Below are 26,275 nucleotides of genomic sequence, written 5' to 3'. Positions count from 1 at the left end.
GCCAAGGGATGTACCACCTTACCTCAGTCCTGAAGATATTTTCAGGTGCAAACTTTGTTTGCTTACACTTGAATAAAGGACTAAACTAAATTTATTATAGTCTAACCAAGTGCAAAATAAACTTACAATAAGTAATAACAATCATGCAACCAATTGTGAAGAAAGATCAGAACAGACATCCAGCCTTTGTTTTGATTTTCACTCAGTTTGTAAAACCATCTTTGCAGAAATTTTTTTCATTCCCAAATCATCTGTCAAAATCTTTTTGACTGACAGAGGGAAAAAAAAGTGTACTGTCTAAATTTAATTTTGCTACCATTAACCATACACTTAATTATCTGTCGACTGAAATATCTGCACTATTCTTTCTATATTTTTATGTTCAATGAGTTTAAGGTCACCAAGTTCATTTGTGATATCTCTCTCTCTCTCTCTCTCTCTCTTTTCAAACCTCTTTTGCCAGTCAAACACTATGCTTTTTCATAGCATCACCATAAATAACATGTCTGGAGTTTCACAGGCAGAACTTTGCCAACAATTTAATGTTAATGCACTTTCTAAATGTTTTTCACTCATTTTTCCACCAAAAATAACATTCATATGTGCAAACTTTATAACAGCATCCCATCTACTGAGTGTTTTGATGACTCAGAGCAATAGCACTGACATGTCCAAATATGCACATTCATTGTGGTTCTGTCTGACTTACTATATGCACAATAGTATGAAGCTGTTCTTGAAATTTGTCACACCTCATGAATCACTTCTTTGTGAGTGGCATTAAACCCAGCTCCTACATAATACATATGATGTTATGCTTCTAAATAAATCCACTAAGTTTTTTCAGGATTATCTAAATTCAGTTACTTAAAACAAAATTTGGTGTGAAATCTGCAATAAAAAGATGAAAAACGTGAAATAGCTGGAAGAAGGAAAATATTAGTTGCCTTTTCTTATTGCAGAGCCACAGTATAGATAAAAGATTGTTATTTAGTTAAAATATTTAGTGAAGGTAATAGAATAAGCAAATCTGGGAGGTGGAGAGTAAGGTGAATAAAAGAGAGAGATTAGTCAAAACACCAGACAAGCAGTATATATAAGACAAACTCCAGACTAGTTTTAACTTATGTTCTGAGAATTGAGTCAGTTAAAGGCCACAGATGTGAGAGTTTAAGGAAAATTAGGAAAGAAGCAGATGCCATTCTGTCATTTGCTTCTTTTCCTAAGTCCCTGAGTCCACTATCACTGGTGGACTCATGAAAATTGCTGTATATTATTAAAATCCAGTACTGTGTATGCTGTGCTTATTTAAGATAGTATGGTATTAAGAATTGTATTTAGTATTCAACACTAAATACGAGGCTAATCTTCTTGAATGGCAGGCAATTTCAAGTACAGTGATGTGGGCAAATATCAGAATGGGAAACTGGACAATGAGACTTATTTGTGCCTATTGTCCTACAGAAGGTTGCACCAAGGTAGAAATGAAGGAATTTTTTGAGGCTTTAGAGAAAGCAGCTTAAACAATGAAAAATAAAAAGTTGGTTCTTGTCAGGTATCTAAATAGCAAAGTAGATGTCAGACATAGAATGACTGTCAGACATAGAAAAATATTTCGTGAAAATTTGGAGAAAAGAGCAAAGCTAATAATAATGACAAATACCTGTTGGATTTCTGTTCAGGTCATGGACTGTTTATTACCAATACAGTGTTCCAAAATACAAATGTGCACAAATCCACATGGAGAAAAGAAGCAAGGAATAAGAAAAGTCTCATTGACTATGTTATTGTTTGATAGTGATGTTATCTCACTGGTGCAGGACACTAGAGCATGCAGAGGATATGAAATTGGAAGTGATTACCATTTAGTTTTGAACAGGATAAAATTGAATTTCATATTGAAAAGAAGAACATGTAAGAAAGTTTTAAAGCAAATAAAAGTTGACCAGCTCTCAGATGTGAATTGTAGACTAAAATGCACAAGCATTATTGAAGAAAAAATGAAAGAGTTTGAGAAAGGAACCAGTCCTTGGAGATTCAGTGGCACCTGAAGAAAACATTGATTTATTCAGCCAGAGAGGCATGTGGTGAGGTTATCTGCAAGAATAGAAAAATCAGAACTCCATGGTGGGCACAGGAAGTTAGAGGCATTGAAGGAAAAGAAGAAAGCATATCAAAAATTCCTGTCAAATAAATCCGCTTGTGCTCTTAAAGAATGTAACTAAACACTGCATAAAACTAGTTAAACAAAAGACATGAAAAGCCTTTGGTAAGAACATAGAAAATAAATATCAAGGTGACAAGATATTCTGAAGGTTGTTGAATAAGCTTAGAAATGGAGGAAAGAGTTCTGTAACAGAAATTAGAGATTATAAAGGTGACACGAAATCTGGAGAAAAAGATATCCTTGAGGTATGGAGTAATTACTTGAAAAATTGCTAAATGAAACAATTGGTGACAGCACAGCAATAAAAAAAAACACTGACCAGGCATGCCATCAGGAATACATATCCATACTTGAAGTAGAGCCATCAAAAGCCTGAAATGTGCAAAGGCAAATGTGTAAAGAAATGGATGATATTCGAACCAGAAATGCTCAAGTATGGATGTATAAAAGTCTTATGGTGGCTGCACTGCATAGTTCAGAAGGCCTGCACAGAGAGGTGAATTCCAGATGACTGGAGTAGAACTCTCATAGTACCCATATATAAAAAGGGAAATAAAACTGAATGTGAGAATTACAGAGGTATTTCTCTACTGAATGTTCCTGGTAAGATTTATACAAGTGTACTTGAGAAACAGTTAAGGACTGTTGAAGGTAAGCTTGGTGAAGAAACATGCTGGATTCAAACATAATAGAAGTTGTCAAGATCAGATTTTCACTTTACAACTAATAGTTGAGAAATCATGGGAAAATAACAATGATCTGTATTTAAGTTATGTAGATCTGGAAAAGGAATATGACATGGTGCCAAGACGAAAGTTATTAAACACACTACAGTTATATGGTATCAATGGGGTATTACATCAAGCCATACTTTGTATTTATTTGAGCTGTAAGTCAGCAGTTAGAATTGAAAGAAGTACTGAAAGATGGTTTAATATTAAATCTGGTGTTAGATAAGGATGTACATTATCCCCTCTGTTATTTATTATCTGTATGGATCACATTATGAAGGAAAGTGGTATTATATCTGATATCAAAATTGGAACAGGTGGTCTGCTACAAGTCTGCAAGATTCCCCAAATAAATTGAATGACTGTTGTAATAGATATGGTATGAAGATCAGCAATAACAAGACAAAGACAATGAAAATAGTCAGAAATATTGAAAATATCAACTGCATTATGAATGGAGAACATATAAAACAAATAAAACATTTCAGCTACTTAGGCACGATTTTTAGTGAAGATGGTAATAAATTGAATATGGAAATAGACAACAGAATCAACAAAGCTGGTATGGTAGGAAGTCAACTGAATAAATTCATATGGAATAAGAGAGAAATTAGTCAAAACAGTAAATTAGCTGTATACAAGACAGTGTTCAAACCAATTTTAACTTATGGATCTGAGAGCTGGGTTAGAAGTAAAACACTTGACCAAAGACTAGAGACTGCAGATTTGAAAGTACTGAGAAAGATTAGTGGTGTGAGCAGATGGCATCAGTGGCAATATCATATTAAAAATGAGGATATTAGGAAAGAACTTGACATTGTTAGCATCCAGCGATGTGTTAGCAGAGCTAATCTCAGGTGGTATGGTCACTTAAACAGAATGGGAGAGGAAAGATTAGCGAAACAAGTGTCCTGTGCCAGGTTGGCAAGAAAAAGATCAAGATATAAGTGGATTGATACATAAAAAGTGCCCTAGAAGATAGAAATATGAGATCTGGTTATGTTGGAGTCTTGAGGTAACAGGTTGATTTAGAGGGAAATTGTAGATAGGAAGTTAATAATGATGTAAATTTTGTATGTAGTACTATCATATCCCGTACATCCCATTAGGGTACATGTCAGGAATTTGATGATGGTATTAAGAAAGGAAAGGTAGTAAAATATGTTTGTGCTGCTTCTATGCTACAAAAAAAAAAAAAAGATTTAGATCAAAATCTGTGTCTTTTTTGAAGGAAGAAGTTTATCAGTACCTTGGATGGCCAACTCTTAAGTGCTGACATAGGAAGACTAAAAATAAAATTAACCCGAAAGAAAAATTGTTGATATGAGGCTAGTAATAATGTGAAGTTAAATAATGTATTATATAATAGCATCCACTGCATCCTTTGTGGGTATTTGTCAGGAAATGGTGATAATTTCATATATGCTGAATGAATCAATCAGTTTAAGCATTGTGGAGCATTTTTTTGTATGTATTTCTATAGCTTTATTGTTAATAAAGATATATTTAAATTATTTTTGATATGACTTTTTATTTTGTAATGATTCTTAATTTAAAAAAAAAAATGAGGTTTAGCTTTCATGATAAGACTTGAACATGATTTTATTACATTTTCCTATCTGCTGTTACATATCTCTTAGTATTATATGGGTTTTCCCTTCCATTTTTGCTTCAAACCTGTTGTCTGTATATATTTTATATACTAATATTTTTCAATAACCGTACTAACTTATGCCCTTGTGGTTATTCATAATGCTCAATGCCACCTTGAGCCTTTATTTGCCTCAGAACTCTCATATTATTAGTCTCTTCAGTCTTTGGACAACATAATTATAACCTCACTCTCAGAGCCATGAGTTAAAAATTTCTTACAACACTTGATATTTGTTTCATCAGCTGTTACTAACTTAGTAGGTAGAAGATGGAGGAAATAACAGCAAGCAACTCAGACCCATTAAGGCCTGAGTTGGTTCTGCTGGAAATTTCGTAACATGGTTGGCTTTATTTTAAACTAAGGTAACTCGAAGGAAAATAACTGATTCCCTTGCAACACTGGTTCAGAAAGAAAAAAATTTCTATTGTAAGGCCTGAATGTGGAATGTAAACCCTGAGATTTTCTGGGAGGAATTCCTCAACCTCCGTGCATTGGATCTCGATTTTTTTATTTTTTATTTTATTTATTTATTTTTTTTTTAAACTATCAGTTTGACTGTTATGTATTAAAAGTTCTTCGATTTTTGAAATTTCTGATAAATTAGTTTACAATATCATTTGATGGAAATAGCCACTATTGTGCTCAGAACTGAAGCATTTATGCAGCATTCTCATTCATTATGTTAGAATTAATTTATTTTTATGACTTCTAGTTAGCCATAACTTTATGATTTTTTTTAAAATTTAAAATATAACATTTTCTTCTTTTTTTTTAATTTCTTCATTTTATAGCCAGCCCATAGATATCAATAACCTTGAACAAATGAAGAATATTATTAGCAGTTGTATAGGAACAAAATTTTTAGGAAAGTGGTGAGTATTTTGACCTATTGTTTCTCTTCTTTCTTTTTTGTTCTTGACTATTAATTAGATGCAATTTGTATTGTGCTGTAAATAAAAAAATTTACTGAAAAATAATGATAAATAATAACAAACCCTGTTTGGGTTAAGTGGCTGTGATTATTTCTTGTGCCTTGAGGACTGACAGGTTATTTTTTGAATTTGTGCCTCTGTTTAGTATTATTAATTCTAATGAATCCTACTGATATCGGTTCATAATAGCATGTTACTGTAATTTCTGTTCATTTAAGTTAATTTTTCATTCTGTCAAATGGTTTCCATATTAACTAACAACATTGTATACTTGTAAATTTGGTAAGGTCCACAGAGCTGAATAACATTTAGCATTGAAATCATATGTGAAATATAGCCTAATTATACAACTTAGATTATCATCATCAAATTCCAGACATGTACCCTCAAGGGGGGGGGTGCAGGATATGATAGTACTACATGAAAAATTTACATCATTACTAACTTCCTATCTACAATTTTCCTCCAAATCAGTCTGTTACTTGTCAAGACTCCAACATTTTAAGATCTTATATTTGTATTGTCTAAGGCACTTTGTACCGTATCAATCCACCTATATCTTGGTCTTCCTCTGGATCGTTTTCCTGCCAACCTTGCAGAAAACACTTGCTTTGCTAATTTTTCCTCTCACATTCTGCTTAAGTGACCATACCACCTGAAATTAGCTCTGCTAATGCATTCCTGGATGCTGACAATATCACATTCTTTCCCAGTATCCTCGTTTTTAATATGATATTGCCATTGATGCCATCTGTTCATGACTCTAATCTTTCTCAGGACGCTCATATCTGCGGTCTCTAGTCTTGGTCAAGTGTTTTACCTCTGACCAGGCTCTCAGATAGATAAGTTAAAACTGGTTTGAACACTGTCTTGTATACAGCTAATTTAGTGTTCTGACTAATTTCTCTCTTATTCCATATGAATTTATTCATTTGACTTCCTACCATACCAGCTTTGTTGATTCTGTTGTCTATTTCCGTATTTAATTTACCATCTTCAGTAAAAATCGTGTCTAAGTAGCTGAAATGTTTTACTTGTTCCACAGGTTCTCTGTTCAAAACGCAGTTGACATTTTCAACGATTCTGCCTATTTTCAATGTTTTGTCTTTTTACTGCTGACCTTCATACCATATCTATTACAACAGTTATTCAATTTAGTCAGGGAATCTTGCAGACTTGCACAGGATTTATTTAGAAGTATAACATCATCAGTATAAAGCAAAGAACTTACATTAACATCTCCAATTTTGATATCATGTTTAATACAACTTTCCTTCATAATGTGATCATTATAGATAATGAATAACAGAGGGGATAATGTACACTCTTGTCTCACACCAGATTTAACATTAAACCATCTTCCTGTACTGATTCCAATTCTAACTGCTGACTTACAACTCAAATAACGACTAAGTATTGCTTGATATAATGCCCTATTGACACCATATAATTGTAGCGTATTGAATAGCTTCTATCTTGGCAACTTGTCATATGACTTTTCCAGATCGACAAAACTTAAATACAGATCTTTGTTTTATTCTGATGATTTCTCAACTATTTGTTGTAAAGTGAAGATCTGATCCTGACAGCCTCTGTTTGGCCTGAATCCAGCTCTTTCTTCACCAAGCTTTTCTTCCACAATTCTTCTCAACCATTTCTCAAGTATACTTGCATAGATCTTGCCAGGAACACTCAGTAGTGAAATACCTCTGTAATTCTCACATTCAGTTTTATTTCCCTTTTTATATATGGGCACTATGAGAGCTCTACTCCAATCATCGGGAATTCGTCCCTTTGTCCAGGCTTTCTGAAGTATGCAGTGCAGCCTCTGTAAGACTTATACCACCATACTTTAGCATTTCTGGTTGAATATCATCTACTCCTGCTGCTTTTTCACATTTCAGGTATGGATATGTATTCCTGACTGTATGGCTGTTGAGTGTTTTTTTACCACTGTGCTATCACTGCTTGTTTCAATTAGCAATTTTTCGAAGTAATTACCCTATACTTCAAGGATATCTTTTTCTCCTGTTTTTATGTCACCTTTATCATCTCTAACTATTTTTGCAGCACTCTTTGCTCCATTTCTAAGCTTCTTCAACAACCTCCAGAATATCTTACCATCTTTTTGATATATATTTTGTATGTTCTTGCCAAGGGCCTCTCATGACTTTTGTTTAGCTAGTTTTACAGTGTTTAGCATTCTTACATTTGTCTCTGTATTCTCTAAGTGAAAGCTGACTTATTTGCCAGGAACTTTTGATATGCTTTCTTCTTTTCCTTCACTGCCTCTTTAACTTCTTGTGTCCACCATGGAGTCCTGATTTTTCTATCCTTGCAAACAACCTCACCACATTCCTCTCTGGCTGAATCAATCAGGGTTTTCTTCAAGGCTTGCCACTGAATCTCCAAGGTTTGGTTCCTGTTCTCACACTCTTTCATTTTTTCTTCAATAATCTTTGAGTATTTTATTCTCCAGTTCACATCTGAGAGCTGTTCAAATTTTATTCACTTTAAAACTTTCTTACATATTATTCTTTTCAATATGAAATTCAGTTTTATCCTATTCAAGACTAAATAGTGATCACTTGCAATTTCAAATCCTCTGTACACTCTGGTGTCCTGCAGCAGGGAGAAAACATCACTTTCAACAATAGCATAGTCAATGAGATTTTTCTTATTCCTAGCCTCTTCTCTCCATGTGAATTTGTGCACATTTTTATGTTGGAACATGGTGTTAGTAATAACCAGTCAATGTCTCGAGCAGATCTCCAACAGGTATTTGCCATTATTATTAGTTCTGCTCTTTTCTTCAAATTTTTCCAAAATATTTTTGTATGTCTGACAATCATTTCCTACTCTGCTATTTAGATCCCCAACACAGATCAACTTTTCCTTTTTCATTGTGTCAGTTGCTTTTTTAAAGCCTCACTTCTACCTTAGTAGAACCTTCTGTGGGCCATTGGCACAAATAAATCTCATTGTCCAGTTCCCCATTCTCATATTTGCTCACATCACTCTACTTGAGACTGCCTGCCATTCAAGAATATTAGCACCTCGTATTTTGTGTTGAATGCTATGGCTACTCCTTCTTTTCCTTGATTGTCATTTCCTGAGTTTAACATTTTGTATTTATTGCTTGGAAAGATCTCACCAGTTTTTTTCTTTTTTGTTTCAGTCACCCTTATTATGTTGATCTGGTACTTTTCTAATTCTTCAGCTAGCTCTGTTTCTTTGCCATTCAGGCTTCTTATGTTGATAGTACCGATCTTTAACTGTGGTGATGTTGAGTTGGGGTGTGTTTTCAAATTTGTTCCAGTAACTGACTTTTCGCTGTTCACCCTGGTTTTCTGTTGAAAACAATGGGGGTCTTGTTTAACCGGGCAACGCCCAGTCGCCATGAAATTTTGTCATGTTGTACCATCATTTTCTATATTGGTTTAAGCCAATAAGAATACAATTTGGTCGGCTAAATCCCAAATTGCCAGCTCATCCTCGTCCGTTCAGTATCCTGGTAGATATTAATCTCAACTCTTTACTTTATACAGATGATGTTATGCTTCCAAATAAATCAAGTAGAAGTCTTCAGGATTTCCTGATTATATTGAATAATTATCAGCAATAAGAAGACAATGAAAATAGGTAGAAAATATCAACTGCATCTTGAGTGGAAAACCTAGTAGAGAATTTCAGTTATTTAGGCGATAAATTAAATTTGGAAATAGATAGCAGAATTAGCAGAGCTGGTATCGTATAAGTCAACTGAATAAGTTTATACGGAATAAGAGAGAAACTAGTCAAAACACTGAACCAGCTGTATACAAGACTGTGTTCAGACCAACTTTAATTTATGGAGCTAAGAGTTGAGTTAGAAATAAAGTTTGACCAAAGACTTATATCTGTGTTCTGGAGAACACAGATATAAGATTTCTGAGAAAGATCAGAGGAGTGAACAATTGGAATTAATGGCAGTATCATATAAAAAATGAGGATAGATATTAGGAAATAATTTGACATTGTTAGCATTTAGGAAGAGGGACGAATTCCTGATGATTGGAGTAGAGCTCTCGTAGTACTCATATATAAAAAGGGAAATAAAAGTGAATGTGAGAATTACAGAGATATTTCCCTACTTCCGAAGTGTTCCTGGTAAGATTTATGCAAGTATACTTGAGAAATGGTTGAGAAGAATCGTGGAAGAAAAGGTTGGTGAAGAACAAGCTTGATTCAGGTCAAACAGAGGATCAGAACTTCACTTTATGACAAATAGTGGAGAAATCATGGGAATATAACAAAGATCTATATTGAAGTTTTGTCGATCTGGAAAACGCATATGACAAGGTGCAAAGAGAGAGAGAGAAGCTATTCAATACGCTACAGTTATATGGTGTCGATGGGGCATTATATCAAGCAATACTTAGTCTTTATTTGAGTTGTGAGTCGGCAGTTCGAATTGAAGGAAGTACAGGAAGATGGTTTAATGTTAAATCTGGTTTGAAACAAGGATGTATAGTATCCCCTCTGTTATTCATCATCTATATGGATCACATTATGAAGGTAAGTGGTATTAAACATGATATCAGAATTGGAGATGTTAATATCAGCTCTTTGCTTTATGCGGACGATGTTATACTTCTAAATAAATCCGCCACAAGTCTGCAAGATTCTGTGACTAAATTGAATAACTGTTGTAATAGATATGGTATGAAGGTCAGAAATAACAAGACAGACAATGAAAATAGGCAGAATCGTTGAAAATGTCAACTGTGTTGTGAACAGAGAACCCGTGGATCAAGTAAAACATTTCAGCTACTTAGGCACGATTTTTAGTGAAGATGGTAAATTAAATATAGAAATAGACAACAGAATCAACAAAGCTGGTATCGTAGGAAATCAATTGAATATATTCATATGGAGTAAGAGAGAAATTAGTCGGAACACTAAATTAGCTGTATACAAGACAGTGTTCAAACCATTTTTAACTTATCGATCTGAGAGCTAGGTCAGAAGTAAAACACTTGACAAAGACTAGAGACTGCAGATATGAGAGTCCTGAGAAAGATTATAGACGTTTACAGATGGCATCAATGGCAATATCATATTAAAAATGAGGATATTAGGAAAGAACTTGACATTGTTAGCATCCAGGAATGCATTAGCAGAGTTAATCTCAGGTGGTGTTATATATTGTTTCTCTCTACTTTCTTAACTTATATGCTTCTTTAACCTGTATTATCTTTTCTTGTGTGTAGCCTAACTAGATTCCACCTAGGGATATTTTCTTTTCAGATACTGGCAAATGGGTATTTATACTGCACCAGCTAGTATCCTTAACAGGAATTTATTCAAGTTCAGGGAAATATTCCTAGATTCATTGGTGTTACATCCTGAATGAAGCACTTTATTAAAGAAATAATGCATTCAGGATTTTACAAGTCAGAAAAGTCAGCTGAGAGAAAAAACTTGTACTCAAGCAGAAGAATTAAAGTACTAACTGTAAATGGAAATAGAATTACTTTATTGTAGTAGATTTGTAATACTAGGTAAGGAACTGCGTATATAAATTAATATTATGTGAAATGCATCATGCACACAATGAAATGTAAATTAGATGCAAGCATTAGTCCAAAAGTCACAGGCGGGCCTGTGGCTATTTTGATCTCGCGGAAAGTGACGCACGTTCGTTTCCCAGAGGACGGCGCTGTAATCTCGCGATGTATCGAAAGTTCCTGCGGAAAATTAAGAGGGCACTATCGCAGTTAACAGCGAGGGGTGCAAAATAGGTGGAAAGTGAAGGGTGAATAAAAAGGTTTTGCACCCCTTTCTCAAGGCTTTTTTCGCCTGCCTTAACGGATGATGATTTGACTTCTCTGGTGGATCGAGGGTTTCTGACGGTGTTTCTTGGCGATGGTTCGATATCGGAGGGCACGCCTTTCCCTTCGATATCTGAACATCTGCCGGTGCGAAAGCGCGAGATATCTTCGCTCAGAGTCCCAACAGAATAACATCGCGAGCATGTACCAGAACTGACAGTAGAAGCGATGGTCCGAAGCAGATCGGGAATAGACAAGGAAAAATGCCAGACACAGAGTATTGCTTAATCTGACAACCATAGTGACCCACCATGTGGACGTAGGCTTATGGAGGTGTCGAAAGAGAATTCAAACAAAGAAGGACAGTTGAGATGGACCTGGAGACCCTGCCCCAAGAAATGGTAAAGTACAGATTTTGTTGCATAATTACTCAGTAGGTAAAAGGGAAGAATTATTGCAGTGTATTAATCGAGTGTGGACAGTACTTAAGGACTTTAAGTGATTATTTAGCAGTGTTAATGTCCGTAAGACAAGTTGTGTTGTTAGGAATGATTATAGATGATTGTGACTAGTTTAATATGCAAGATTAACACAGGGAGAATATTGATTAGAAGAGTGCATTGTGTATATTATGTGTGCTTGTAATGTATTAATCGAGTATGGACAGTATTTAAGGACTTTAGGTGATTATTTAGCAGTGTTAATGTCCATAAGACAAATTGTTAGGAATGACTATAGATGATTGTGAATAGTTGAATATGCTAGACTAAAATTAGTAGGTAGAAAATTTGGTAGAAGTGTGTATTATATATGTTAAGTCTCTAACACAAAGGAAGGATTCATTGTTCATGTATTAGAGTATTAATTAATTTGAAAAGGTTTAATTTAGCATGTCATTGAACTAATTGAAATTGTATATTATGTCTTTAGATTCCAATAAATATGTTTTTTTCTTGTATACCTGAGCTTTGCCTGTGTTATGAACCAAAACTACCACTCATTAAAGTCGAATCATATCGGGGGGGGGGGGGGGTTGAAAGGAAGGTATAGCATGTTGTTATAGAGGTCACGACTGCAAACCTTAATTTACTTAGCCATTGTGGAGCATTTGATTTATGAGTATAAGCAATAAATTTATTCGCCTATGTGCACCAAAGGTCTGGAAAAGTCTCCCTCTATTCTAAGATATTGGCTGGCGCAGCATTAAAAAATAAATTTGTCAATATCTCAAGAGGAGACAGCCCCAGATAGAAATTAGAGGATTCGTTTCTTATAGTAAGGAATTACCTTTAACAGTCAGGGTATGCACATGAGTAAATTTAGGAATCGGCCAGAGATATAGAATTTGTTTTCCTTATAGAATGAGTTTGTAAGAAGAGATATAGATACTAGAGTAAAGGAAATTTTGTAAGTCATGTAGTTAAAGTAAGGAGGTTTATAAGAATAATGGAATTAATATAAAAGGGTAGATAAAGAAAGATGGCGGTGAGCCACACACCACGTGGCGGCAGTTATAACAATGGCTCACACACAGTCGGTAGAAATCTGATGAGAAAAGAATAGAATAAAAATAGAAAAGGCACAGTAGAAAAAAGAAACATGATTAAAATATAACAATTGTTTCTCTCTACTTTCTTAACTTATATGCTTCTTTAACCTCTATTATCATTTCTTGTGTGTAGCCTAACTAGATTCCGCCTAAGGATATTTCCTTTTCAGATACTGGCAAATTTGTATTTATACTGCACCAGCTAGTATCCTATAGCAGGAATTTATTCAAGTTCAGGGAAATATTCCTAGATTCATTGGCATATACTCTAACACACACTTAAATAGATATCGGTACTTTGCAGTCGTGACCAATGATCTATTACTTAAACATATATATCTAAAATTTCTCCCGCTATGGTTTTAATTTTATAAGTGGTAATTTGATATCTCAAATTCAGGCATGAACTCAGGCGTATGCAATAAAACATGTTTATTAGAACTAAATGACAATTACAACTAAATTGAATGAAATTACTTCTTCGTTTTCTGCAGCTTCTCCCACTTAAGTGGGGTCACTGTTGATGATGAATCTCCTCCACATCCTCCTGTCTTGGGCTGTCACCACATCCAAGTTCTTCATCCTCAAGTCCTCTTCTACCAGCTCCCTCCATCTCGTCTTTGGCTGCCTGCGCTTCCTCCTTCCTTGCACATCCATCTGCATGACCCTTCTTCCCACATGTTCGTCCTTCCTCCTCATCACATGACCAAACCATCTCAACCTTGCCTCCTGTATCTTCACTCCTAAGTTCGTTACTTTCACTATTACCCTCATATAGTCATTTCTCAGATGGTCACACCGCACATCCACCTAAGCATTCTCATCTCTGCTACTTCCATCCTGCTGATGTTATTTTTCCTCAGGACCACAGTTTCTATAGCATACGTCATAGCTGGCCTCACTACTGTCCTATAGATTTTGCTTTTCAGATTGATTGGCACCCTCTTATCGCATAACACTCCAGCCATCTCACTCCAGTTCCTCCTACTTGCTTGTATCCGGCATTCCACTTCCTTCTCAGCTCCTCCATCTTTTTCCACTGTTGGACCTAAGTATCTAAAGTCCCTCACCTTCCTGATGACATTTCCTTCCAGCTCCAGGTCTGTATCCTGGCCACCGCCCACTGTGCAACACATATACTCTGTCTTACTTCTGCTCAGTCTCGTACCTCTCTCTTCCAGTACTTTTCTCCATCTTTCCAGTTTAGTCCCACTTCTTCTAAATCTCTTCCTAAGTTAAATCTCATGCTAAGATAATTAAACAATTCTAAATTAATCAAGGGGTGCTTAAGGGTCAAAGCTGTATAACTGAGAGGAGACCTCCACATAGCCTTTAAAGGAATGCGGAGAACCGACCAGGGCTTCTGACCTAATGTCCAATCCTCACCTTCTCGTGGTGCACCCTGTTGGGTATCTACTTTGATACTGAACGAACGAGGATGGGCTGGCAATTTGGGATTTAGCTGACCAAATTGTATTCTTATTGGTTAAACCAAAATAAAAAATGATGGTACAACATGACAAAATTTCATGCCGGCTGGGGCGTCGCCCGGTTAAACAAGGCCCCCGTTGTTTTCGCCAGGGAACCAGGGCGAACAGCGAAAAGTCAGCTACTGGAACAAATCTGAAAACAAACCCCAACTCAACATCACCAGAGTTAAAGATCGGTACTATCAACGTAAGAAGCCTGAATGGCAAAGAAATGGAGCTAGCTGAGGAATTAGATAAGTACCAGATCGACATAATAGGGGTGACTGAAACAAAAAAGACCAAAACTGGTGAGATCTTTCTGAGCAATAAATACAAAATGTTATATTCAGGCAATAACAATCAAGGAAAAGAAGGAGTAGCCATAGTATTCAACACAAAATACGAGGCTAATCTTCTTGAATGGCAGTCAATCTCAAGTAGAGTAATGTGGGCAAATATGAGAATGGGGAACTGGACAATGAGACTTATTTGTGCCTATGGTCCCACAGAAGGCTCTACTAAGGTAGAAGTGGAGGAATTTTTTGAGGCTTTAGAAAAAGCAACTGACACAATGAAAAAGGAAAAGTTGGTCCTTGTTGGGGATCTAAATAGTAGAGTAGGAAATGATTGTGAGACATACAAAAATATTTTGGGAAAATTTGGAGAAAAGAGCAAAGCTAATAATAATGGCAAATATCTGTTGGATTTCTGCTCAGGACATGGACTGGTTATTACTAACACCATGTTCCAACATAAAAATGTGCACAAATTCACATGGAGAGAAGAGGCTAGGAATAAGAAAAGTCTCATTGACTATGTTATTGTTGATAGTGATGTTTTCTCCCTGGTGCAGGACACCAGAGTGTACAGAGGATTTGAAATTGGAAGTGATCACTATTTAGTCTTGAGCAGGATAAAATTGAATTTCATATTGAAAGAATAACATGTAAGAAAGTTTTAAAGCGAATAAAAGTTGAGCAGCTCTCAGATGTAAACTGTAGACTAAAATACAGAAATATTATTGAAAAGAAAATGAAAGAGTTTGAGAACAGGAATCAAACCTTGGAGATTCAGTGGCAAACTCTGAAGGAAACATTGATTGATTCTGCCAGAGAGGCATGTGGTGAGGTTGTGTGCAAAGAAAAAAAAATCAGAACTCCCTGGTGGACACAGGAAGTTAAAGAGGCAGTGAAGGAAAAGAAGAAAGCATATCAAAAGTTCCTGGCAAATAAGTCAGCTTTTACTCTTACAGAATACAGAGACAAATGTAAGAAAGCTAAACAGTGTGTAAAACTAGCTAAACAAAAGTCATGGGAGGACTTTGGCAAGAATATAGAAAATAAATATCAAGAAGGTGGCAAAATATTCTGGAGGTTGTTGAAGAAGCATAGGAATGGAGGAAAGAGTGCTGTAAAAGGAATTAGAGATGATAAAGGTGAAATGAAAACAGGAGAAAAAGATATCCTTGAAGTATGGAGTAATTACTTTGAAAAACTGCTAAATGAAACAAGCAGTGATGACAGCACAGTGATAAAAAACACTGACCAGGCATGCAGTCAGGAATACATATCCATACTTGAAGTAGAAAAAGCCATCAAAGGCTTGAAATGTGGAAAGGCAGCAGGAGTAGATGATATTCGACCAGAAATGCTGAAGTATGGTGGTATAAGAGTCTTACAGTGACTGCACTGCATAGTTCAGAAAGCCTGGACAGAGGGACGAATTCCCGATGATTGGAGTAGAGCTCTCATAGTACCCATATATAAAAAGGGAAATAAAACTGAATGTGAGAATTACAGAGGTATTTCCCTACTGAGTGTTCCTGGCAAGATCTATGCAAGTATACTTGAGAAACGGTTGAGAAGAATTGTGGAAGAAAAGCTTGGTGAAGAACAAGCTGGATTCAGGCCAAATAGAGGTTGTCAGGATCAGATCTTCACTTTACGACAAATAGTCGAGAAAGCATGGGAATATAACAAAGATCTGTATTTAAGTTTTGTTGATTTGGAAAAGGCATATGACAAGGTGCCAAGAGAGAAGCTATTCAATACGCTGCAGTTATATGGTGTCAATGGGGCATTATATCAAGCAATACTTAGTCTTTATTTGAGTTGTGAGTCAGCAGTTAGAATTGAAGGAAGTACAGGAAGATGGTTTAATGTTAAATCTGGTGTGAGACAAGGATGTACATTATCCCCTCTGTTATTCATTATCTATGTGGATCACATTATGAAGGAATGTGGTATTAAACCTGATATCAAAATTGGAGATGTTAATGTCAGCTCTTTGCTTTATGCGGATGATGTTATACCTCTAAATAAATCCGCTACAAGTCTGCAAGATTCTCTGACTAAATTGAATAGCTGTTGTAATAGATATGGTATGAAGGTCAGCAATAAAAAGACAAAGACAATGAAAATAGGCAGAATCATTGAAAATGTCAACTGTGTTGTGAATGGAGAACCTGTGGAACAAGTAAAACATTTCAGCTACTTAGGCACAATTTTTACTGAAGATGGTAAACTAAATATAGAAATAGACAACAGAATCAGCAAAGCTGGTATCGTGGGAAGTCAATTGAATAAATTCATATGGAATAAGAAAGAAATTAGTTGGAACACTAAATTAGCTGTATACAAGACTGTGTTCAAACCAATTTTAACTTATGGATCTGAGAGCTGGGTCAGAAGTAAAACACTTGACCAAAGACTAGAGACCGCAGATATGAGAGTCCTGAGAAAGATTAGAGGCGTGAACAGATGGCATCAATGGCAATATCATATTAAAAATGAGGATATTAGGAAAGAACTTGACATTGTCAGCATCCAGGAATGTCAAGTGACCATACCATCTGAGATTAGCAGAGCTAATCTCAGATGGTATGGTCACTTAAATAGAATGGGAGAGGAAAGATTAGCAAAACAAGTGTTCTCTGCCAGGTTGGCAGGAAAACGACCCAGAGGAAGACCAAGATATAGGTGGATAGATACGGTACAAAGTGCCTTAGACGATAGAAATATAAGATCTGATAATGTTGGAGTGTTGACAAGTAACAGACTGATTTGGAGGAAAATTGTAGATAGGAAGTTAGTAATGATGTAATTTTTTCATGTAGTACTGTCATATCCTGTACACCCCTTGAGGGTACATGGCAGGAATTTGATGATGATGATGAAATTAATCAAGTTCACCTGGACAGATCAAATTGTTAATCATACAGAACAATAGAAAGCAATGACAATATTATACTAAATTAAGATTTTCTCATGCATGCTATTCATAGAGTACATACTATACAACTTGTTGCTTTCTCAGTTAAGGTTATCTACTAAACAAAATACACATTACTTCAGTCACATACAATTAGATTCGTTCCTGACAATTCCTTGGGCAACAGAATTTTGCTGTCTCAAATATGAAATCTTATCCAAGTTCACTAATGGATTGTCCACATTACTTAATCAAACATAAATTTCAATCTTCTATCACTTCCGTAACATATAACAAAGATCTCTACATTACCCAGTCCTTTCCGAAGGTCTATTAACTACCACGTGTTGTTCTGGTCATCCCTCGATCGGCTATCTCAGTGCCTGGCTTTTGACTATGTCGTCCTTTCTACTGCTGCCAGACTTGAACTAATTTGTTCTGTGACTGAGGGCTATCTCCACTCCTTTCCGATGGGACATCCAGCGACTGGCACGATTTCTGCATAGGCTGATGATTCACGTACAGCTCCGCGTGGAATCTTGTTCAGCATAATCAGGAAAACGGCCTGCTGTCCGACATCATAGAACCCTGGCTTGTCCTTTCTCCGACCACCAGTCAAGAATTCTTGAGATGAAATCCAGAACCAAAAACCCTGGAATATGTGCATTGCCTTATGTTCTGTGTTCTAGTGCCCTCTTTTTGCTGTATCCTTTTTTTTTTCGCACGACCCTTAGTTTTAATGTCCTTAAGATGACCCTCACTCTCCCTATTGCTGTTAGGTGCTGTCTTCGAGGTAAGCGCGCTTCCTTGTTGTTCACGATTTCTTTGTCTACCTTCATAATTATGAGGAGTTTGCCCAAACTTCGACTCATTTCTATTATTTCTCATGGAGGGTCTCCTATTACTAAAACAATTATGAGCTAAATGCCCTATCTTGTTACAATCAAAACATCTAGAAGGCTTCCTTTTGTCTTCCTGTTCATTATTTTCCTGTGATTACGGTAGTGACACCTCGGGTTTCCGTTCTGTCACTGCCTCCAACTTTTGCATTACAACATCCAGACGGTTCAACATAGGCTGTTGAAGTCTTTCTACTTCTGGTCTGATTAATTCATTAGTCTTCTCTGGTTGAGGGATAGACGATTTTGAAATCTTATCTGTGACTGCCGTCAGTTGTTTCAGTACAGCATCAAGACAGTCCATTACGGGCTGTTGCAATCTCTCAACCTCCTGCTTAATTATGGAATGGATTTCGTCTTGATCAGGAATGCCTGTTGTGATCTGACAAACTAACTTAGCTCTACTCTCCTCGCTCCATTTTTCTGCTTTCTGTTGCTCACCCTTTTCCTTATCTCCCTTTGTAGTGCTTATGTCTACCATTATCTTTTTCTTCCTTAATTACCCTGACATGCACAGAAGCAGCTGTGGGACTAATGTCTCCTAGCAATTGTTCTCGTTCTGCAGCATTCAGCTAAATTGGATATGCCTTTTCCAAAGGCTGTCTCTCTCAACTCCTGTCACAGGCCTATTCGGAAATGTTGGAAGACTGCCCGGTCTAGGTGACGCTTGTCTTCACTGGGGATGTCAAAGTTATTTGAGAGAATGAGTAGTCTGTTGTAAAAATCTGATACCTTCTCCCTATCACCTTGTATCATCTTTTGCAGCTTCCAAAGGTTTGGCCCTACATTTTTTACTCTGGAAAATTGTGAGATTAAGATCTCTCTAAATTTTCCGTAATCACGAAAAATCGAAAAACGTGACCACGTCATCGGTCTCTTCCCCAGAGAACTGTCGAATTACTTGCTGGGGGTCATAAATTAAATTTTAGGGGCTCTAAACACATCCTGTCGGCTGCACCATTTGTTATATACTCGTTGTTGTATTTATATTTTACTGACTTAAAGAGTTTGTTTACTTGATTATATCCTTATTCAATTAAAATCCTACCGTCTACGCCATTGTTATATATTGTTGTTTCTCTCTACTTTCTTAACTTATATGCTTCTTTAACTTCTATTATCTTTTCTTGTGTGTAGCCTAACTAGATTCCACCTAGGGATATTTCCTTTTCAGATACTGGCAAATTTGTATTTATACTGTGCCAGCCAGTATCCTATAACAGGAATTTATTCAAGTTCAGGAAAATGTTCCTAGATTCATTGGCATATACTCTAACACACACTTAAATAGATATCAGTACTTTGCAGTCGTGACCAATGATCTGTTACTTAAACATATATATCTAAAATTTCTCCTGCTATGGTTCTAATTTTATAAGTGGTAATTTGATATCTTGAATTCAGGCATGACTCAGACATATGCAATAAAACATGCTTATTGGAACCAAATGACAATTACAACTAAATTGAATCAAATTACTAAAACTTCTAAATCTCTTGCTAAGTTAAATCTCATGATAAGATAATTAAACAATTCTAAATTAATGAAGTTCACCTAGACAGATCAAACTGTTAATCATACAGAACAATAGCAAGCAATGATAATATTACTAAATTAAGATTCTCTCATGCATGCTATTCATAGAGTACAACTTGTTGCTTTCTCAGTTAAGGTTATCTACTAAACAAAATACACTTATTACTTCAGTCACAATTAGATTCGTTCCTGACAATTCCTTGTCCAACAGAATTTTGCTGTCTCAAATATGGAATCTTATCCAAGTTCACTAAAGGATTGTCCACATTACTTAATCAAACATAAATTTCAATCTTCTATCACTTCCGTAACATATAACAAAGATCTCTACATTACCCAGTCCTTTCCGAAGGTTCGTTCCTGACAATTCCTTGTCCAACAGAATTTTGCTGTCTCAAATATGGAATCTTATCCAAGTTCACTAAAGGATTGTCCACATTACTTAATCAAACATAAATTTCAATCTTCTATCACTTCCGTAACATATAACAAAGATCTCTACATTACCCAGTCCTTTCCGAAGGTCTGTTAACTACCACATGTTGTTCTGGTCATGCTTCGATCGGCTATCTCAGTGCCTGGCTTTTGACTGCATTGTCCTTTCTACTGCTGCCAGACTCGAACTATTTTCTTCTGCGACTGAGGGCTATCTCCACTCCTTTTTGATGGGACATCCAGCTACTGGCATGATTTCTACATAGCCTGATGATTCGTGTACGGCTCTGCATGGAATCTTGTTCAGCATAAATGGCCCGCTGTCCGACATCATGGAACCCTGGCTCGTCCTTTCTCTGACCACCGGTCAAGAATCCTCGAGATGAAATCCGGAACAAAAAAACCTTGCAATATGGCGCGCATTACCGTATATTCTATGTTCTAGCACCCTCTTTTTGCTGTATCCTTTTCTTCGCACTACCTTTAGTTTTAATGCCCTTAAGATGATCCTTGCTCTTTCTATTGCTGTTAGGTGCTGTCTTCGAGGAAAGCGTGCTTACGTTATTTTCTGCGTATGCTGTAGCCTCTGGCATTACGACTGATACGTGCGTTTCAGACGCGACTTACATTATTTGAGATAGCTTAATAAGACACATATTTAACCTAACATTTCTTTTACGTAGAATCATTAATTTATACACAAAGTTCTTTACGTGGTATTACAATTCTACTAAAAGGAGGTAATTCTAATTCTATTTACAGTTAGTACTTTATTTTTGCTCGAGTACAAGTTTTTTTCCTTCAGCTGATTTTTCTGACTTTTTAAATCCTGATTGAATTGCTTCCTTTTAAAGGATCTTCATTCAGGATGTAACAGTGGCATGGTCACTTGAACAGAATGGGCGAGGAAAGATTTGCAAAACAAGTGTTCTCTGCCAGGTTGGCAGGAAAACGATCCAGAGGAAGACCAAGATATAGGTGGATTGATACGGTTCAAAGTGCCTTAGACGATAGAAATATAAGATCTGATAATGTTAGAGTCTTGACGAGTAACAGACTGATTTGGAGAAAAATTGTAGATAGGAAGTTAGTAATGATGTAAATTTTTCATGTAGTACTATCGTATCCTGTACACCTTTTGAGGGTACATTGCAGGAATTTGATGATGATGCATTTAGGAATGTGTTAGCAGAGTTTATCTCAGATGTTGTGGTTACTTAAACAGAATGGGAGATGAATGATTAACAAAATAAAGTGTTCTTTGTGAGGATGGTAGGAAAAAGGCCTAGAGGAAAATCAAGATCTAGGTGGATTGGTAGAAGTTAGGGTACAGTGTAACAAATATATGCATATTTGTGTCATCTTGTCATATACAGATTGTGTGTTGGATTGAAGGTAGCTGCATGTTGATTGCATATGTTTTTCTATGAATGTGTGGGATGGTGAAAAGACAACTTCACAGCTGTAAATTCACTGTTCACTTTTTATACATGCAATGAACAGTTTACAGAAATCACAATATCATTCTATAACAAAGGTGGTAATATGAGCTTGTTATACATATTTGATTGACATTTTTCAGGAAAATATAAAATGAACTCCCCTTCTTTTTTTCTTCCTTCACTAGCCAAGTGTATGGTAATGCACATTATTTTATGTATATTATGATTATTTTAAGTTATAAAACATCTAAAAATTCACTTTTTTTAAAAACCGAAAATATGATTACTGTTATATAAGAAAGTTAGCAGATTAAGTACCAGAATAATTTGTAATACTACCATAGCAACTGTACTTCACAAATTTAATGTTCTTTATTGAATACTCTGTAGATTATTGTTCCATCATCTAAATTTTTTACTGTTCAGTAGTCGTGTTTAGCAGTTCCACATCTCTCTCTGCACAGTATGGTGCATGGGTCATTGTATAATGTATATGTTTATCCATTAACACTACCGTAATAGACATTTCCCAGTGCTAACAGTTCACTTTATGATTTCATCTTCTTTACTTATGTTGTGTGATCATGTACCAAAGTGGAAAATGTCAAGGCGACACTGAGTATTTGAGAAAAGGATTGTGTTAATCTTATGGCAGCATAAAAACATTGTCTGTGCAGTAACAATGATTGAACAATTATATCTATTCTTGTGATACTGCAGAACGTTCCAATAAGGAAGAGATAGAAGAATTTGTTAACTCATTAGAGAGGACTGGCATAAAAGAAAGAAAAGAAAAGCTGATTCTTCTTGGAGATTGTGTTGGGAAAATTTGTTGCACTTGTACCATATTTGAACATAATGATTATAAACTCACATGAATAGAATGCACAAGAAATAAGAAAAGTCTTGTTGACAGTCTACCTTCCACTGCCCTGCTTCGTTTGGAGATGTAAAGTGGCTTGAAAAAGTTCCATGTGTGGTTTGTAGAGCAAGATTTCTGGGTTATGTGAGAAATAAAAATATTAATAATATGTATATGGAATTAATTTTAAAAAAAATCTTTACCTTGGCCACAGTATTAATATTAGTATTGTAGGTTTATAACCTTTCATGTAAACCTATAGTGGAGACCTGGAGTCACACAAAAACAGCTCTCCCCTCCTCCCATTCAGAAATAGTTCCAATTTGCATTGCATATTTGAAGTTGCAAGAAAGATTGGGATGGACTACTCTTTTCATATGAGTTCTAGATTACAAGCCATTATCACTTCCACATGAATAACCTGATTTATGTATGTCATTTTAAAATATTGATCGTTATTAAGGTGTTGTTAATGTAATAAACCACATTACTTTTATTAGAGATGGCAAAATTGTAAAATAAATTGTGTGTGTGTGTGTGTGTGTGTGTGTATATATATATATATATATATATCTTTTTTTTTTCCTCCAAGGGGTACTTTTGCTTGTCAAATTGCATTAGATGCAGTTAAAACAGTCTGTATTGAAGAAAATGGCAGAAAAGAAATAGATATTAAGAGATATGCAAAAGTTGAAAAGGTAGGAAATTGTATATAGTTACTTTTAAACTAGTGAGATGTTACTTTAACTATAATTACTGGACACATTGATCTGAAACAAGTGTTTGATAATTTCTCTATTTGGCATATTTAAAAATAACAGTTGTTACAGAAACTATACTAAATATATGACATAATTAGTTAAATTCCATAAAAAGTTGAATGTGCAAATTCAAAAAAAAAGTCATGCTTTTGTGAAAAATTTGGTGCCAGTACTTATACTTTGCTAGCAGAAAAAGTTGAAAATTAAAAGGATATTGAAAGAAAACTTTAATAAAAAAATATATTTACTAACATTTTTACTTCATAGCATGATTTTTTTCCATGTACATATGCATGGGAAACTGCTACTTAAGTTTGAGCAAATGGGAATGGCTATGAGGCTGGTGGCATGGATAGGGCAGCTGGCAGATAGACATCAGGGGTGGTGTATGGTGTAGCATAATCAAGTCAAATGAGGGTAACTAGTGGAGTGCCCCAGGGCTCTATACTAGGGCCACTATTTAATTTGTATGTTAATGATGTAATGGAAGATTTAAGGAAGATGTTCAGCTGTTTGCTTCTAATGCAATACTGGGGAGGGAAGTAGTTAATAAGTGATGTAAATATTCTGGAGGATGATTTAAATAAATTTGCAGTGTGGACAAAAGACAATGGTTTTCAATTTAATATTACAAAATCTAAGTTAATGCTCTTTAGGATGAAACTATTACATATTTTGTATCATATTTGATGGTACTGGATTACAGGAAATTGATGAGGCTATAGATCTGAGGGTGGTAGTGGATAAAAGTTTGAAATTCAGAGGACATGTTGCAGAAGTTGACAAAACAGCTCAAGGATTAATTGGAGGTTGAAGAACACTGATAAGTAAAGATAGAGAGGTTGTTTTCTCTCTCTTTATGTGGCTGTGATTCGGCCACATTTGACTACTGTTTACAGATTTGGTCACCTGGATTTCAAACTGGTCACAGGTCTGTGGAATGTTACCTATGAGGATAAATTGATGGTGTGAGTTAGAGATTAGTTTGGCAGACAAAAAAAAGGACATGGTAGAAACTTTACTTATAAAGGGGGTTCTATAAGATTGACAAAAGAAATTTTTCAGTACATGAGGAGTAGGGGAGAACAAGGGGTCATCCTTGGGAGTTGTGATAAATGTGGTTAGTGAAGACGTGGGGACTAATTTCTTTGCTTGAATGGTGAATGAGTGGAATGGATTGCCAGAGATAGTTGTGAGTGCTCAATGATGAATAAGTTTAAGGAGAAGTGTGATAGGTATTGTGTGAATAATGGTTATTGTGCATCTCCTGCAATGAATCTTTTGACTCCGTGGAGATACCTGTATAATAATATATGATGATAATGAGCAGTCTATTTTTCTACCAACGGCAGGGTGAAGGCCTCCACCATTGTGGGAAGTTTTGGGTCTACTCCCATGGTGACCCAATCCATATTGGGAGAGTGTAATCTATACTTGGGTGAATGAATGTATGAAGGTGGAAGACAGTCACAAACATCCATGCCTACATGGGATTTGAACCCGCAGCCTCTTGGCTGGAGAGCGGATACACTAACCATTCGGCCAACCAGGCCGACAGTAATATGTAATGCACGGTTTATTAAGCATAAATTTATTTTACAAGTATGCAGAAAATTAAGTAAAATCTCTATGATCATTTTTAATCTGTATGATCATTATATAGTAAAAATCTTAAGAGTAGACATGAAAAATGTAAATTTCATTAAATAGCTGTTTATTTGCATACTAGGTAAATGTGTAAAAAAGTAATAAATAATAATAGCTAATGCTTTTTATTCCCTTATTGGGCGTAGACTTTTTAACCCTATCTAGAGACTATTTTGGAGACTGAGTGTGCAATTCAATCTTGAACAGTGTAAAAATGTACTGAATTATAAATTTCTAAATATACTGTCCCACAAACACACATTAATCCCACGTACAAGAAGTCACAAAATGTGTAGTGCATCAGTGCCATGTGTGAACACGTAGTTAAAAAAGAAATAAGGAACCTGTTGTTTTATCTCTTGAACTGCTGAAGATTGTGACCCTTGAGATAAATGGTATGAAAAAAAAAAAACACTATTCCATTGGACAAAGCTTAATTCCTGCAGTGAGTGATACAAAAGATGAACTAAATCAAAATATTGTGTAGATTGACTTCGGTGTTGGCAGTTATTCACATGTGTGACAGTGTTACACAATGCCAAGAACGAAACAAGATTCACAGTACATGGTTTGATACATAGACATTAGTGTTGGAAATGATTTTAATAGACAGCAGAACTGAAAATCCAAACTTGTTGCTCTCTTGTGATGGATGAAAAGTTAAGACTTTTTGGGGTTAGAATTGGTCATAAAACGAGTATCTGTCTCCCAGCTTTTAAATAAATGAATGTAGGCACACTTCTTGAGGTTAGGTTCATGTTGCATTGCTGCAGCTGATTCCAAAAATAGGTTATCCAACTTGTCGTGACCCAAATTGTTGTATAAATATTATTAAAATAAATGGAAAAGTAGAGCTGGAAGAGCAAGGAAGCAATGGAATAAGACTGGAAAAGCCACTTTGCATCCATGATGACAAGAAGGTAATTATTAAGATGAATCATGCATTTTTAATCTTCTTAATCTCAGTCGCACCTCTTATATCCCATTTAATTTCTCTGCTAGTTCCACTTCTCTTCTGTTTATTCTTATTAGGTTAATGATATTTATCTTTAGTTCTTTATTCTCATCATCATCAAATTCCTGATATATATATATATCTTCAGGGGAGTATAGAGGAGAATTATGATGATACTATATAAATAAGTTGCATATTACTAACTTCCGATC

The 26,275-nt window shown here is 35.6% G+C and overlaps 1 protein-coding gene and 1 long non-coding RNA gene across 3 annotated transcripts in view; one reads left to right on the top strand and one right to left on the bottom strand.

The window, feature by feature from the left end:
• LOC150100333 (uncharacterized) overlaps positions 1-26,275 on the bottom strand; it is a 173,289-nt gene that overhangs the window by 22,944 nt on the left and 124,070 nt on the right. The window lies entirely within an intron of this gene.
• Positions 1-26,275, top strand: part of CCT3 (chaperonin containing TCP1 subunit 3) — a 226,398-nt gene that overhangs the window by 117,646 nt on the left and 82,477 nt on the right. Inside the window, exons 7-8 of the mRNA XM_090402340.1 lie at positions 5,344-5,424; positions 23,293-23,398. Coding sequence (XP_090258466.1) covers positions 5,344-5,424; positions 23,293-23,398 — 187 coding nt within the window. The remainder of the gene's footprint in view (positions 1-5,343; positions 5,425-23,292; positions 23,399-26,275) is intronic.

This window comes from Typopeltis vanoorti, chromosome 13 (assembly GCF_054136105.1).
Source record: "Typopeltis vanoorti isolate ZY-2024b chromosome 13, IOZ_Tvanoo_1.0, whole genome shotgun sequence".
Lineage (NCBI taxonomy): Eukaryota > Metazoa > Arthropoda > Arachnida > Uropygi > Thelyphonidae > Typopeltis > Typopeltis vanoorti.
The sequence above is the reverse complement of the archived record's forward strand: the minus strand, read 5'-3'. Positions and strand labels throughout refer to the sequence as shown.